We start from the raw sequence: 15,000 nt of genomic DNA, 5'->3' as shown, positions 1-15,000 counted from the left end.
TGGAGACCAAGTATTCATTTTATATATTTATTTATTTGAGATAGTTTTTGTGTGTAGCCCTAGCTGTCCTGGAACTCACTCTGTAGATCAGGCTGACCTTGAATGTTTAGAGATCTGCCTGTCCCCTGCTTCCTGAATGCTGGGATTAAAGGTGTGCACTACCATCACTCCTCTGTTTATTTTTGGGACTAGGTCTCCTGGTGTCCTTGGTGACCTCAAGCTGGTTGTGTAGCTGTGGATGACCTTGAATTTCTGGTCCTCTTTCCTTCGCCTCCTGCTGGGATTACAGTTATCTACAACCATCTCTAGTTAATTAAAATAGAATTTTGGATTTGAATGAAGTTCAAGAAAATGATGTATCTTTGCTATATAATTTATTTCTTGAAAGAATTCCTTTCCCTCTGCCCAGATAGACAGCCAGGTCTTTGTGAATGCTGGGCACACTGCCACTAAGCATATCTTCAGTTTTCAGAGAGCTGTCTTCTCACAGGACTAATTTGAAGCCTATTATATGTATATACCCTAATAGAAAAATGACTGTGGCCACTAATAAATGTTAACATGTAGAACTTATCAATCCTTTTCATGAATCTATGAATATTTGTAAAACATTTATAAATTTATGAAACACTTGTATACCTAATAGTTTATTTAATCTATAATCTAGAGATATCATAATATGATCTATACTATCAATAATAACACTGAGAGGTTATTTTGAGCAAAGTTGTATAAAATCAAAATTGAACTGGCCCTTAGGATATTGGACCTTAAACCTGGCTTTTTAAAATTACTATGGGTAAAAAACAGTATTATCTTCTCATTTTAGTTGTTTGACACATAATTTCAGGCCTCCATCGTGATCTTCCTACCTGAGTGCTGGGGTTAAAGAAATATGCCACCATGCCTGACTATTCCTATTTCCTAGTGCAGATTAAAATGGAATGAGTTTAAGATGTGCTGAGGTGGGGCTAGAGAGATGGCTCAGTGGTTAAGAGTGCTTAACTACTGCTCGCTCAGGGGACTCGAGTTTGGTTTCCAACAGGCAGCTCAGAACCACGTGATCTAGCTCCAGTGAATCTGACACCCTCTTCTGGACTCCTAGGGTACCCACACACATAAATAAAACTAATCGAATATTTTAATAAAAACATGCTGAAAAGCCGGGCGGTGGTGGCGCACGCCTTTAATCCCAGCACTCGGGAGGCAGAGGCAGGTGGATCTCTGTGAGTTCGAGACCAGCCTGGTCTACAAGAGCTAGTTCCAGGACAGGCTCCAAAACCACAGAGAAACCCTGTCTCGAAAAAAAAAAAAAAAAAAAAAAAAAAAAAAAAAAAAAACAAAACAAAAAAACACCATGCTGAAAGCAAAGTTAAGTGGACACAATTCTGTTTCCTGGCTTATTAGAAGTAAGTTAGCCTGGCGCTGTGAGAGTTTAGCTTTTAGGAGAATCCACCATTAACGTGAGAAATAAAGCAGCATGCTGCTTCATCTATCCAGCATAGTGAGAAAGTGTCAATGCATTGGGTGTTTTTTAGTAGATAAGACTCTCTGTAGTCTCGGCTGGTCTTGAACTCCTGCCTCTCCTGACTCCCCCTTCCACATGTTATTATTACAGGCCTGCTCTAGCACACAGGCTTTGGAAACACTTTTAATTTGGGTATTGTGGTCCTGCAAGTCAGTGTCTGGAGTTTATTATTACTATTTTACTACATTTTCACACATACGGCAAAAATATACATACAATAAGGTGAAGTGTAGTCTATCATTTGTAATTGACAATGAGATTTTTTAAGGGGCGGGTCTTGTTTGCTTGTTTTTTTGCATTAGGGTAGATCTGAAGGCTAGTGGATGCAAAGAAGCACTCCACTGCTAAGTTATATACCAGGTCATTACTTTGGGCTGGCCTTGACTTAATGGGACTTATTGCCCTAATGTCTTAGCTTCCTGGATTGCTATGAGCACAGGCTTCCTTCATAGTTTGAGCTGACTTATAACTTAGATTCAAGTTATTTTTCCTCCCGTTGGCTGGGTATCAAACCCAGGTAAGCATTTTACCACAGAGTTGCATCCTTAACCCTTGCTCTATTTTTCTTTTCGTTTGTTTTTTTGAGAAAGGTTTCTTTGTATAGCTTTGGCTGTCCTGGAACTTGTAGACCAACCTGGTCTTGAACTCACAAAAATCCACCTGTCTCTGCCTCCCAAGTGCTGGGATTAAACCCATGCACCACTATGCCTAGCTTCCTTTTAAATTTATTGCTGTGTGGGTGTGTATGTCACAGTGTGTATGAGGAGGTCAGAGGACAACTTTGTGTAGTTGTTTTTCTCCTCTTGCTTCTATGTGGGTTCTGGAGATGGAACTAGGTTTGCCAGGCTTATGTTGCAAGCATCTTTGCCTTACATACTGAACCATCTCACCAGCTCATAATACTTAAAAATCAAAATTTTTGTTTGTTTGATGTTAGTTTTTTTGAAATTGGGTCTTTTGTATCACAGGCTATCTTTAAACTCTTTATATACCTGAAGCTGGCTGTGAACTGATTGTCTTACCTTCATCTCCTAAGTGCTGGCATTACAGGTGTGCACTTGTACACTTGGCTTGCTTAAAAGAAATTCCATGTTAGAGGTTTCTTTCCAAGGCAGGCACATTTATGTGTGCCTCTCAGAGAGTTGGGGTGGAAGGACCATGGGTTCAAGGAAAAGTACATTACTTTCTTGTTCCCTTGCTCATGTTGTGATGCCTCCTGTAATTCTAGAACTTAGAGGGCTTAGGCAGGAGGATCACTGCTAGTCTGAGACCACTGGGCTACAGAGTGAGATGCTGTCACAACAAACATTTCTTAGCATGTGTCTTGGGTAATATTAGCAAGATCCTATCTTGGAAAGGAAAAGGAGGGGCTGGAGAGATGTCTCAGTGGGTAAAATGCTTGATGTGCAAGCAGGATGCCTTGTGTCTGAGTCCCCAGAATCCCTGTGAAAGTTGGACATATAGTGGGAACATTTGTAATCCTAGCCCCGCTGTGGGGAGATGGAGTGCAGAGCATGGGGGCCCTGGAAACTCACGGGCCAGCTAGCCTGGCACACACAACAGGAAACAAAAACAAAGTGACCTGTCTCAAATGAGGTGGAAGTCAAGACCAGTTCTCAAGGTTACTCTCTCATCTTCACACAAGCACCCACACTCACACACTGAGATGTACACACGTATACTGCATATACACACGCACATACACTCAAACCTGGCATGGTGACACGCATGTGAAATTCTAGTGTTTGGGAAGCTGAGATGGGGGATTCTCAATTTCAAGGGCCAGATGGAGAGTTTGAGATGACTCTAGGCTACATAGTGAGACTGTCTCCACAAAAGGAAAAAAAAGTCTATTGCCATTCTTGTTAAGGCCCTTTCGTGACCTGTTTTCTCAGTCGATGGGCAAATTATTATCTGAGTTTCCATTTTAACATAATTGCTTTAATTTAATTTTGTACTTCACATTTCCTACACGGATTATAGTCACAAATTAGAATTTAGGAAGTTGGTGTTTTTTGGTTTTTATTTTTTTATTTTTTTTTTAGACAGGGTTTTTCTGTAGCTTTGGGAGCCTGTCCTGGATCTGGCTCTTTAAATCAGGCTGGTCTTCAACTCACAGAGATCTGCCTAACTCTGCCCCCTGAGTGCTGAGTTCGAGGCCAGCCTGATCTACAAGAGCTATTTCCAGGACAGACTCCAAAGCTACAGAGAAACCCTGTCTTGAAAAACAAAACAAAACAAGAAAAGAGAATAGATTTTGGGTTGGCAAAGTTGACACACACTTAATCTCTGCACCAGGGAGATGAAAGCAGGCAGATCTTTGAGTTCGTTTGAGGCCAACCTGGTCTACATAGTGAGATCTAGGACAGCCAGGGAGTTAAAAAGAAAAACCCTGCCTCATTAAATAGATAAAGTAAGCAAGTAAAGAAAGAAAACATGGAGTTTGGATAAAGAAATTAAAATATAAATAATAGTAATTTTGCTCTTTTCTGCATCTGGCACAGTATGAATGGCTTGGCAAAGTGTGCGCTTTAGGCTATTTTAAGGAGTCTTGTTTTGTATCTTACTTGGTCCAAGCTGTAGTTATACCTGTGAGCACGTGAGTCTTCTCCATCCTTTGCTACCTTTGTATTGATTACTTTCTTTGCCTCTCTCCCAGCTTGGTGCAATAAATACATTGTGAAGGAAGTGAGTGTATTCCATGGTTTTGTTTTCTTAACAACATCATAGGAACTTAGTGTGTCATTTTATTGAACTTAAGGATAATTATTTATCTTTCCTTTTCTTTTTCTAGTCATTGGAAGAAGATCCATGGCCAAGGCTGAACTCTAAGGACCACATACCTGCCCTTGTTCGTAGTAATGCCTTCTCAGAGAAATTTTTAGAGGTCCCAGCTGAGACAGCTCGAGGGAGTATCCAGACTGTAGTGATGACCTCAAAAGATTCAGAGGCACTTGAAGAAAACTGTCCAAAAGCCCTGACTTTAAGGATTCACGATTCTTTGACTAATGCCCTGTCAGTTGGCCTGGTGCCGACCAATTCGGCAAATACCATCATGGACCAAAAAAATTTAAAGATGTCAACTCCAGGTCAGATGAAGGCTCAAGAAGTTGAAAGAACCCCTCCAGCCAATTTTAAGAGGACATTAGAAGAATCCAATTCTGGCCCCCTTATGAAGAAGCACCGACGAAATGGCTTAAGTCGAAGTACTGGGGCCCAGGCTTCGAGTCTCCCTGCAGCATCTCAGCGCAGGCACTCGGTCAAACTGACCATGCGGCGCAGACTCAGGGGTCAGAAGAAGATGGGAAATCCTCTCCTACAGCAGCACCGGAAAACTGTGTGTGTGTGCTGAAATGGACCTGGAAAGTGGGTACTTCTACCTAGGATGCGAGGGCTTTTTAAACTTGGTGCCGAAGTTGAACTTTTTTTTAAGGGGATAAAATAAAGAGTATACCGTTTGACTTTTTGGAATTTAACAGTTTTATCCTGGCCTTGTACTTGCCTGTATTATAAATGTGAATTTTGTAGATGTAGGGAATAAGTTGCTGTAAAATGTGTATAAATTTGTATCCTTTACACAAGTTCAGTCTCTTACTCTGACACAGAAATGTGACAACAGGGCTAATGTTGAAGAAAAAGCAGAAGAATCTCTAAGATTTTAAACATGGTTAAACTTTTTAAAATGCTTATTACATACTTGTATACACCACTTGTGAAGAACACATGACTTTTTAAAGAAAATTAGTAAGCAACTGGAAAAGTGATGTATTTTCATAGTGATCTGTGCTCCACTTAATGTTTCCTAGGGACCATTAGTGTCTTTTAAAAATATATTATTTCTCATTTCATAATCCATAACTAAACATTTCATAGGAAAAGCATTGAGCCATGCCAGTGGAGCTGATTTTAGTCTTCTTGTCTACTTATACTATGCAGTATCTCTTAACTTCAGTAGCATTTTTCTAGGACAGTACATCTGATGTGCTTACTGAAATCTCTGGCATAGAAGGAGGTGTGTGTGCCTAAAACACCGTCATTTCCCAGGTTAGAGGCATTAGGACATATAGTTACCCTCTTCTAGTGTTTGCTTAAAATACGTGACATTTTTCTTGATATTTCAGTAACAGATGGTGCTGCTAATTCCCAACATTTCCTAAATTATTTTATATCATACAGTTTTCATTGACTATGTCCATCTAATAAATCAGTGAACTGTTGCTCTTTATGTTGCTGGCGTTTTGTTGGTGACTCTTCATGGTAGGTACTAACAGTCAGTTGTGTAAGATATCTGTGTTTTCTTGACTTAAAATACATATAATACTCATTTTTTGCACTGAGTTCTTATTTTAATATAGAACACATAGGAACAAACTAAATATCTAACAGTATGATTCAGTTATAGATTGTGAGTGTTCAGTAAAACTCTGGCCCTTTCTTTGGTAATACAATAAAACCTAAAGGGAAATACTGAAGTACCAAGAGTATACAAATGTGTGTGTGTGTGTAATTGTACTCTTCAACTTTGAATTTGCAATAAGAAGCCTCATTGAGGGCTGGGGATGTGGCTGAGTAGGTAGAGTGCCTGCCTCACACATACGAAGTCTGCTTGTATATGCAATGCATAAACCAGATATGTTGGTATAGGTCTGTAATCCTTGTACTCAGAAGGTAGAGGCAGGAGGATCAGGGATTCAAAGCCATCCTCAGCTTCAAAGTTTTAGGCCAACCTGAGATATATGAGACTGTCTCAAAACAATAATGGATAGAACAAACCAGAGAGATAAATGTGGGTCAGGCATTGTGACCAGGAAAGGTAAAAGGCTTAGGGGTTTAGTATAATTGAGTGTTTGCCCTGTATTTTAAAAAACATTATGTATGATTATTTTGCCTGCATGTAAGTGTGTGTGTGTATATATATATATATATATATATATATATACACACACACACACCATGTATATGTTTAGTGTTTAGATAGAGGCCAGAAGAGGGTGTCAGATCTGGAACTGATAAGTTGTGAGCCACCAAGTGGGTGCTGGGAACCAAATCAAAGTTCTCAGGAAGACCAGCCAGTACTCTTAACTGCTGAGCCATCTCTTCAGCCACAAGGCCCTTCATTTGATACCTAACTCTAGCAAAACGAAGATTGACTTCGATATGCTATACCGTTTACTACATGAGGTAGGATACTGTCTCTTGGGGTGGCACTGCTGAAATACTGAAAACGCTGAGGTGGGGCCACTGGGGTGTCTTGGGAATGCTATTAAATGGAGTTGTAGGACTCCTGATGACGGCCATGCTAGTTGGATAAATTAGCTGGCCTCACTGACGTGTCTACGCACTCATGGACCCAGCACTGTTTAGGTCTACTTTTCACCTGCCCTCAGATCTGCCACTAACCACTCTTGAAGAGTCCCTGAGTGATTTCTTTCGGTTGTCTGAAGTTGGATCTCTAGATTGGTATCCTTTACCAAATTTAGGAATCTTTTAGCTATTACCAACTTTTTCTAGCAACACATTCTTGTTTTTTTGTTTTTGTTTTTTGTTTTTTTTTTTGGATTTTCGAGACAGGGTTTTTCCGTAGCTTTTGGTTCCTGTCCAGGAACTAGCTCTTGTAGACCATGCTGGCCTCGAACTCAGAGATCCGCCTGCCTCTGGGATTAAAGGCGTGCGCCACCACCGCCAGGCCACATTCTTGTTTTAATTTCACCTTAGTTTTCTTTGATATAGTCTTTCAGTTCTAAAATTTTTTGGTTTTTTATTCATTTGCTCATTTTGTTCTTTGAGGCAGTTTTGGTATGTAGGCCAGACTCAAACTGGCCTTGGCCTCTGGAATCCTGGATTATAGGCATGTACTATCACAGTGTGGGCTTTAGATTTTATCTGTAGTCATTTGAAACATAGTCTAATCTTATATCCATGCCCAGCCAGTAATTTGTTAAAATAACACTTGGTAGTAATCAGAACAAAGAGGCAGTTCTCTTGCACTGAAAATGAACTTCATAGTCCTGGTTAAAAAATAATATCTGAATGTGGTGTAATGCTTGCCTATAGTCTTCGCATCTGGTTGTGAGAAAAGAGAATTGGGAGTTCAAATTCATTCTCAGCTATTTAGTGAAGTCATCATCCTCACTGGGACTAACCAAAGTCAGGTGCTGTACCAGAGAGTATACTGCTTATTGACATTATCTCAAGCTGGTGATAAAGCATATACCAAAAATGGGTTGGGAGTGACTAGTCTGGGTTTTTCCTCTCCTTTTTCTGCTTATATTTTGAGGCTGTGTCTCACCAGATAGCACAGCTGGCTTTACATTCATCATGTAGCCTACTGTGGCATCAGATCGAGTCATGCCTCCGCCTCCTGAGCACAGTCATTACAGGTGTGAGCCAGCAAGGCTAATCTATGATGTTTGTTTAATGAGGTCGAGTCTCGTCCAGTCTGGCCTCCAACCTGCACGACCAAAGGTTCAACCCCTAGCCTCTCCACCAGGAGCGCTTACCCTGTAACTCTGCTCCCAGCTGCGGCTATTCATCCCCCTCCCCCAACACCCAGGGTTCAAACCCTAGCATCTACACCACTAGCTGTCTACCCTGTAACTCTGCTCCTCCAACACCCAGGGTTCAAACCCTAGCATCTACACCACTAGCTGTCTACCCTGTAACTCTGCTCCCCCAACACCCAGGGTTCAAACCCTAGCATCTACACCACTAGCTGTCTACCCTGTAATTCTGCTCCCAGCTCTGGCTAGTCCCCTCCCACAACCCTCCACTTGAACTTTGCATCCACTTTCCCCCGCCAGTTCATACGTACACATTCTCACATTAAGAATTACAGGGCAGGCCGGGCGGTGGTGGCGCACGCCTTTAATCCCAGCACTCGGGAGGCAGAGGCAGGCGGATCTCTGTGAGTTCGAGACCAGCCTGGTCTACAGAGCTAGTTCCAGGACAGGCTCCAAAGCCACAGAGAAACCCTGTCTCGAAAAACAAACAAACAAAAAAAAAAAAAAAAAAAAAAAGAATTACAGGGCATTTGATCCTACTGCACGTACTGGCTTTGTAGGAGCCTAGGCAGTTTGGATGCTCACCTTACTAGACCTGGAAGGAGGTGGGAGGTCCTTGGACTTCCCACAAGGCAGGGAACCCGGACTGCTGTTCGGGCTGATGAGGGAAGGGGACTTGATTGGGGGAGGGGGAGGGATATGGGAGGCTGTGGAGAGGAGGCAGAAATCTTAAATAAATAAATAAATAAATAAAAGAAGGAAAAAAAAGAATTACAGGGCAGATCTGGGAACAACTAAAAGCGATATAGCCTTCATTTGGAAAACACCCTTTTCAGAGTGGCCATTGACGACCTTGGCACATTTAGGTTCATGTCCCTTCATGTCTGCTGGGAGCACATGCTTACCTATCTCATATATACACACATATATATGTACTTATATTAAGGTCTTGTGTAGAAGATGCTGCCACGAATTCCCTATGTAGCAAAGGATGGCCATCTGATTCCCTTGCCTTTTCCCTGTAAGGATGACAAAGAGGAGATCTTTAAAATTTATTTTAAATCTCTATTGCCGGGCGGTGGTGGCGCACGCCTTTAATCCCAGCACTCGGGAGACAGAGGCAGATAGATCTCTGTGAGTTCGAGGCCAGCCTGGTCTACAAGAGCTAGTTCCAGGACAGGAACCAAAAGCTACAGAGAAACCCTGTCTCGAAAAATCCAAAAAAAAAAAATTAAAATAATTAAATCAAATCACTATTGTGTTTGTGGGTGTGGGGGTCAGAGGACAGACAGCTTGTTCTCATCTTCCATGATGAGTCCTGGGGATTGAACTCAGGGGGTCAGGCTTGGCAGCAGGGGCCTTTAGCCTTCCAATCATCTTGCAGGCCCTGAGAGGAGGTCTTGGACGATGAAGGGTAAGATGAACTGACCAGTTCATCACATGGCCACAGCAACTGCCTATTCCTTTCCTATCTCAGGACATCCTAGAGTCCCATCCAGAGACTACTTGCTTAGTCTGAGAATCCCAACAGGAAAAGAAAGATCATTTCCTGCTACCACTGTGGTCAACTAAGGCATTCACTGAGCTGTATGCTTCCCCTGGGTCCGTCAAAGCTGCAAGTTGGAGGCAGACAAGCAGCATTTTTATTCATTCTCGTTCTTTCCCACTTCTTTTGTTTCTACGTTATGAATAGCCCACTGAGGAAAGAAGTCCCTATTTGGGGGGAATGACAAGTCATTTGACAGGAGGTCTCAGGTGATGGCACTGGACTGGCTTGGAACTTGCTGTGTAGACCAAGTTGGTCTTTGCTTCTCAAGTACTGGGATTACAGGCATGTACTACCCCAATCCCTTAAAAAGAGGCTTTGAGCATGATTTAGGCACAGGGTTAATACGCGGTCATGGGAAAGATAAAGCACAGATACGAGTGTGAATGGGGGTTTCTCAAGCGAGTTCCCAGTCTATGACTCCTGGAACCCTTAAGATCTTCCCAATGCCCACCCTGCAAAGCCCCAGACATCCTCCTTAGAGTTTCTATAGATCCCCTGTATTGCCCAACAGGGTCCCTCCAAAGTCTGGGGTCTCTCCATTTCCAGATGTTCACTAACATCTATTTCTATGACAGTAACCCTTAAGGACCCCAACAAAATTTCTTACAGGCCCCTTATTCCAACCTTATTCAGACTTGTTCTCGACAGTGGGGCTGACCAGAGACCCGCCAGCCACCAGCCTAGACTCCCGGAAGGTAAACACATTGTCGCAGGCGGGGCGGAGGGCGGGCTAGGGCAGTCTGAGTGGCCAGGTGAAAGGGATTGGCAGCTGCCACGTCCACGTGCTTTTTGCTTCGAATCAGCTGTCGCGAGAATTCCATGTAAACACACCAGTGTCCCTGGCCTCGGGCTTCGCGCCGGAGGCTCCTGGCTGAGGTGGGCAGGTATCAGCAGCACGTTGCGTTGTCTTAAAACAGAAAAGCCATCGAGGCACCTTTTCCAGGTCCGCAGACACGCCTGCCTTTTCTCCCCTACCGCCTGCATTCACAACCGAACCTGACCCGCCCGCTTCACCCGAACTTCCATACTGTTGTGTTTTCCCTCCAGCCCCAGCGGATTGGATGGATTCTGGAGGCGGGTCCGCCTCTTTCCTACTTGCCGGTTGGCGAGGCTGACCTCCAAGGGCGGTGCCGCGCCGGGGCCAGTTTGCTCCTGGGATTGGCTGGAGCTGTGGTTCCGCCGAGGCGTGGTAGGAAGTGGTAGCCGTCAATCACGAGGGAGACTCCAAACAGTGAGCCTGGAGCTGTAGAACAGCGTTTACCGGCGGAGCGGCCGGTGAGGAGGCTGGCTGGTCCTTGGTGTGGGGGAGGCTTGGAGAGGAAAAGGGACAGGCAGCACGAGGGGACAGAGCTGGGCCAGCCCCAGTTGACGGGATGTGGGGGAAAGCTATTGAAACTGGAGGAGAGCCGGGCAAGAGGCCAGAGGGCGGCCGGGGGCAGTGGTGGCTGGGCTGGAGGTGAAGTGGGGAGTGTTGTTCCCTTGACTTTGGGGAGAGTGGAGCCTGAGGGGCTTGCAAGAAGCTGTCCTCAGGTGACAAGGCCCTTAAAGGACAAGGGTGGGGAGACTGGTTTGGATGGAAGAGGGTGGAATGGCAATCAGAGTGCTGAGGGGACCTGGTGAGGGGTACTGCCCGAGAAAGGGATACCTGGACTAGTTGGGACAAGGGTGTTTGGGTTGTAAAGGAGTGTGGGGATCAGCAGTTTGTGAGTTTTCATAGGAAGTGGTAGAGTACAGCCTACTTCAAAGAGATGTTTTTAGGTATTTCCAGCTTACCTCCAGGCTGTGGGCTTCCTTGAACCTTGTAAGAGACCATTAGACCTGTTGTCAGTCCCTTTTAACCTTCATCAGGTAGACTCTATGCTCTTAAAGCCACCTCAGCGATTGGGAAGCTCATTAGATAGTCCAGGACCAGGGCTTGCTCAGACTGTGGGAAAGGCCAAGGGGCCGCTTACATCATATGGGTCTATATGATAGGTTTGTTTACATGCTGGTGATTCTGTTAAAATAGTTGGAGGCTTAAAACTACTATTTCAATGTGGCTACACAGTTTTACACATTGGTCCTCAGCTGACTTATTTGAAGGCAGAGTGATATCATGTCACTTCCATTTGGTCTTTGTCTTACACGGGCCATCTATCCTTTATGTCAGTGGCTGTGTACCTGCTCTTCCTGCCTGCCTTCACCTCTGGCACGATGGGCATGGATCACCACCCCCAGACTCATACTTGGGCTTGCGTTGCCTGAAAACTCATGGCAATTACCTTGCTTGGGCCTCCCGGGTGCTGGCCGTATATTGTTCTGCCACACTAGGTTCTGTATTTGATTTTGTAAGCGATTCTGTGTTAGGATTCCCATCTATTTATTTATTTTCCTTGGTTTTTTGAGACAGGGTTTCTCTGTAGCTTGGAGCCTGTCCTGGAACTTGCTCTGTAGACCAGGCTGGTCTGCTTGTCTCTGCCTCCCTAGTGCTGGGATTAAAGGTGTGCACCACCACTGCCCAGCCCCATTTAGTTCTTATTCTCTTATCTTTCTAGTTTGGTGCTTGTGAAAGAAATTTCCAGCAAAAGAGTAAACTGTTTTGACTTTCAGGCAGTTCAAGACCAACTTCCTTGACAGACTTTACCCTAGCTTAGGAAAAGAAAAGAATCTTCTTGGGTGTGGTGGCACACCTTTAATCCCAGTACTCTGGCGCGCGGGTTTCTGGGAGTTCTTGGCCAGCTAGAGTTAAATAGTGCGTTTCCGGGAGAATTCATAGTTTGGAAAAGGGGTCTTTAGTGAATAAAATCCTACAACTCCCGCTTCCAACGCTGAGGATGTGTTTTTTCTTCTGGAAACAGGTCCTATGAGCAACGCAATGGCTACGGACTCTCCTCGAAGGCCCAGCCGCTGTACTGCTGGAGTTGTGGTTCGCCCTCAGGCTGTCACGTAAGCACCTCTCAGGAAAGAGGTTTCTCAGTTTAGCTCTGGCTATAGGGTGGCCTTGAACTCACAGATCTGCTGCTCACCTTTCCCTACCAGAGTGCCGAGATCAAAGGCGTGTGCCACCACACCCAAGAAAACAGCTAAAAACAGCTTCCATGCAGAATATCTGTTTGGGTAGTGCTTGCTTTTATAAACAGTTTTTAATTTTTGGTTGTGCAGGTGAAGTGAATGTCATTTTCAAGGCCACTTAAAAGAAGGGTTGGAGGGTAAGCTGACTTGACATATTCCACACATTTATATAATGTAGTAAATAACAGTGACCGTGCTAAACTTGGGGAGCAGTGTGAGTACTTGGGGTGACCTTAGGGCCAGAGCACTTGCCCGACTTGTGGGAGGCACTGAGTGTGATTCCCAGTATCACCAAAAAGGTAAAATCTAAAAAAATCAATGTTCTTAAACTCCAGGCTCCACAGGTTAGTGCATTATTAAATTAGAGGGTCATGATCAGTATTTGAAAAAGAACAGAATAGGAATGGGGATATAAGACATTGTTGAGTGTTCTTAAATTCTGGGCTCCATCTCCAGCACCACAGACATACACAAACACATGGAAATGTTTATGTATACATATAAAACAAAAGAAAGTTGGTTTTTGATATTTGCAGAGGTATATTCATTCATACCTATGTATATGATCATTGTGATATAAAATATATCTCTTGTAGGTCTCAGTATAAATGTTAGAAAGAGAGCATTTCTGTATTTTAGTTATTCTTTGATAGGGCAGCTATGCTTTCTAGGAGTTTATGAACCAATGTGGTTTAAAAAATTAATATAGTCGGGCAGTGGTGGTGCACCCCTTTAATCCCAGTACTAGGGAGACAGTGGCAAGTGGATCTCTGTAAGTTCAAGGCCAGCCTGGTCTACAGAGTGAGTTCCAGGACAAGCTCCAAAGCTACAGAGAAACACTATCTTGAAATCCCCCTCCCCCAAAGAAGCATATAATTGCAATTTATTGTAATTACTACAAAGGAAAAGATGCCAGCAAAACATCATATGAGTATTTAGAGGGGATATTTTAGTAGTGACGGGTTCATGAGAAGGAAACATTTTCGGGGTTGTCTGGATGGCTCAGTGGGCTTGCCACCAATCCTGAGGATCCAAGTTTGATCCCGTGTGATAGGAGAGAACCAACTCCTCCATGTTGTTCTCTGACTTCCATGTGCACATGCCAGACACTCACTCACACACACACACACATAAGTGCATATATGTATATACATTTATGCACCTATATATACATGTGTATATATGAATTAGAATAGAATTAAAACAATTTTGGAAGAAGGTAACATTTTGGAAGAGTTTATCTTTAAAGGCTAGAATTTGGACTCTTAGACTCAAGAGTACCTTTTTGGCAAAGAGAATAGAATAAGCAGAAGGAATAGGAAAACTACTTTTTTGTTGTTGTTGTTTTTGAGACAGGTTCGTGTTTGTCTTACACTTACTATATAGTGGAACTGTCTTTGAACTCCTGATTCTCTCAGAGCTGAGATTCTAAGCCTCTGCTGTCACTCCCCAGTTTTTCTTGACTGTTCTTTCTATGAAATGCTGACTGGCCTGGATCATGTCGGCCTCACAGAGGTCCACCTACCTCTCCCTCTGGATTGCTGGAGTTAAAGGTGTGCACCACCATGTCCTGCCCTTGTTTTAGTTTTTAAAAGAAAGGATTCTTCTATGTAGTCCTGGCTGGCTGGGCACTAACTCTGAGGCTAGTTGTCCTTGGACTAGGAGCGGTCCATCCTTAGTTGTCCAAGTGCTAGGATGACAGGCAGGTGTGAGGACACCTGAATTTTGTTTTGTTTTGTTTTTCAAGACAGGGTCTCACTATGTCGCCCTGACAGTTCTGGGCCTCACTCTGCAGACCAGGCTGGCAGAGATCGTCCTGTCTCTGCCCTCCAGATGCTGGAATTAAGAGTATGTGCCATTGGCTTTTGTTTTTTAACCATTTCACTCTGTAGTTTACACTGTTCAAGCTCACAGTAGCCACCTTTCCTCTGCATTCCTAGTGCTGGGACTGCAAATGTGGGCCATGTCTTATGTGTTTTAAAAATCTCTTAGCAAGAGTGGGACAATGGCTCAGACTTGCAATCCTAGGACCTGTGAGGCTGAGGCAGGAGTATAGTGAATTTGAGAGCAGCTTGGGCTAGATGGTGTTCCAGACAAGTCTGTGTAGCAAGATTATGGCTAAGAAGATACTTAGAGGGAACAATGGTTTAGATCGTTTCCTTTGGGTGGTTTAGTGTATTACAAAAGACAGTCTTCTTAGACTAATAAAGGTGTGTGTATGCAGTGGTGTCATAATCCTGCCTTCCCCCTTCTGTCTTCTCTAGAGCTGAATTTGTGATATTTGCTGTGCCGTGAAGTTAAACATGTTATTAGCTCTGAGTTAGGTTACTATTTTAATCTTCCTTTATAGGTGAGGAAAACAAAGCCGAGGC

The 15,000-nt window shown here is 43.6% G+C and overlaps 2 protein-coding genes across 12 annotated transcripts in view; both read left to right on the top strand.

The window, feature by feature from the left end:
* Ppm1d (protein phosphatase, Mg2+/Mn2+ dependent 1D) overlaps positions 1–5,753 on the top strand; it is a 40,357-nt gene extending 34,604 nt beyond the window's left edge. The window contains exon 6 of one of the 2 annotated variants that reach the window (XM_075991239.1): positions 4,323–5,753. In XM_075991239.1, coding sequence (XP_075847354.1) covers positions 4,323–4,880 — 558 coding nt within the window. In that variant the 3' untranslated portion in view covers positions 4,881–5,753. The remainder of the gene's footprint in view (positions 1–4,322) is intronic. The other variant, XM_075991240.1, reaches the window with a different exon arrangement.
* A 4,656-nt stretch (positions 5,754–10,409) lies between these two features.
* Positions 10,410–15,000, top strand: part of Bcas3 (BCAS3 microtubule associated cell migration factor) — a 499,936-nt gene continuing 495,345 nt past the window's right edge. For 7 of the 10 annotated variants that reach the window (XM_075991234.1, XM_075991235.1, XM_075991233.1 and 4 more), the window contains exons 1-2: positions 10,723–10,852; positions 12,415–12,502. In XM_075991234.1, the coding sequence (XP_075847349.1) occupies positions 12,420–12,502 (83 nt within the window). In that variant the 5' untranslated portion in view covers positions 10,723–10,852; positions 12,415–12,419. Of the gene's footprint in view, positions 10,853–10,877; positions 11,108–12,414; positions 12,503–15,000 lie in introns of those variants that run through there. The other 3 variants (XM_075991231.1, XM_075991237.1, XM_075991232.1) reach the window with 3 other exon arrangements.

This window comes from Microtus pennsylvanicus, chromosome 11 (assembly GCF_037038515.1).
Source record: "Microtus pennsylvanicus isolate mMicPen1 chromosome 11, mMicPen1.hap1, whole genome shotgun sequence".
In the NCBI taxonomy this organism is placed as follows: Eukaryota; Metazoa; Chordata; class Mammalia; order Rodentia; family Cricetidae; genus Microtus; species Microtus pennsylvanicus.
The sequence above is the reverse complement of the archived record's forward strand: the minus strand, read 5'-3'. Positions and strand labels throughout refer to the sequence as shown.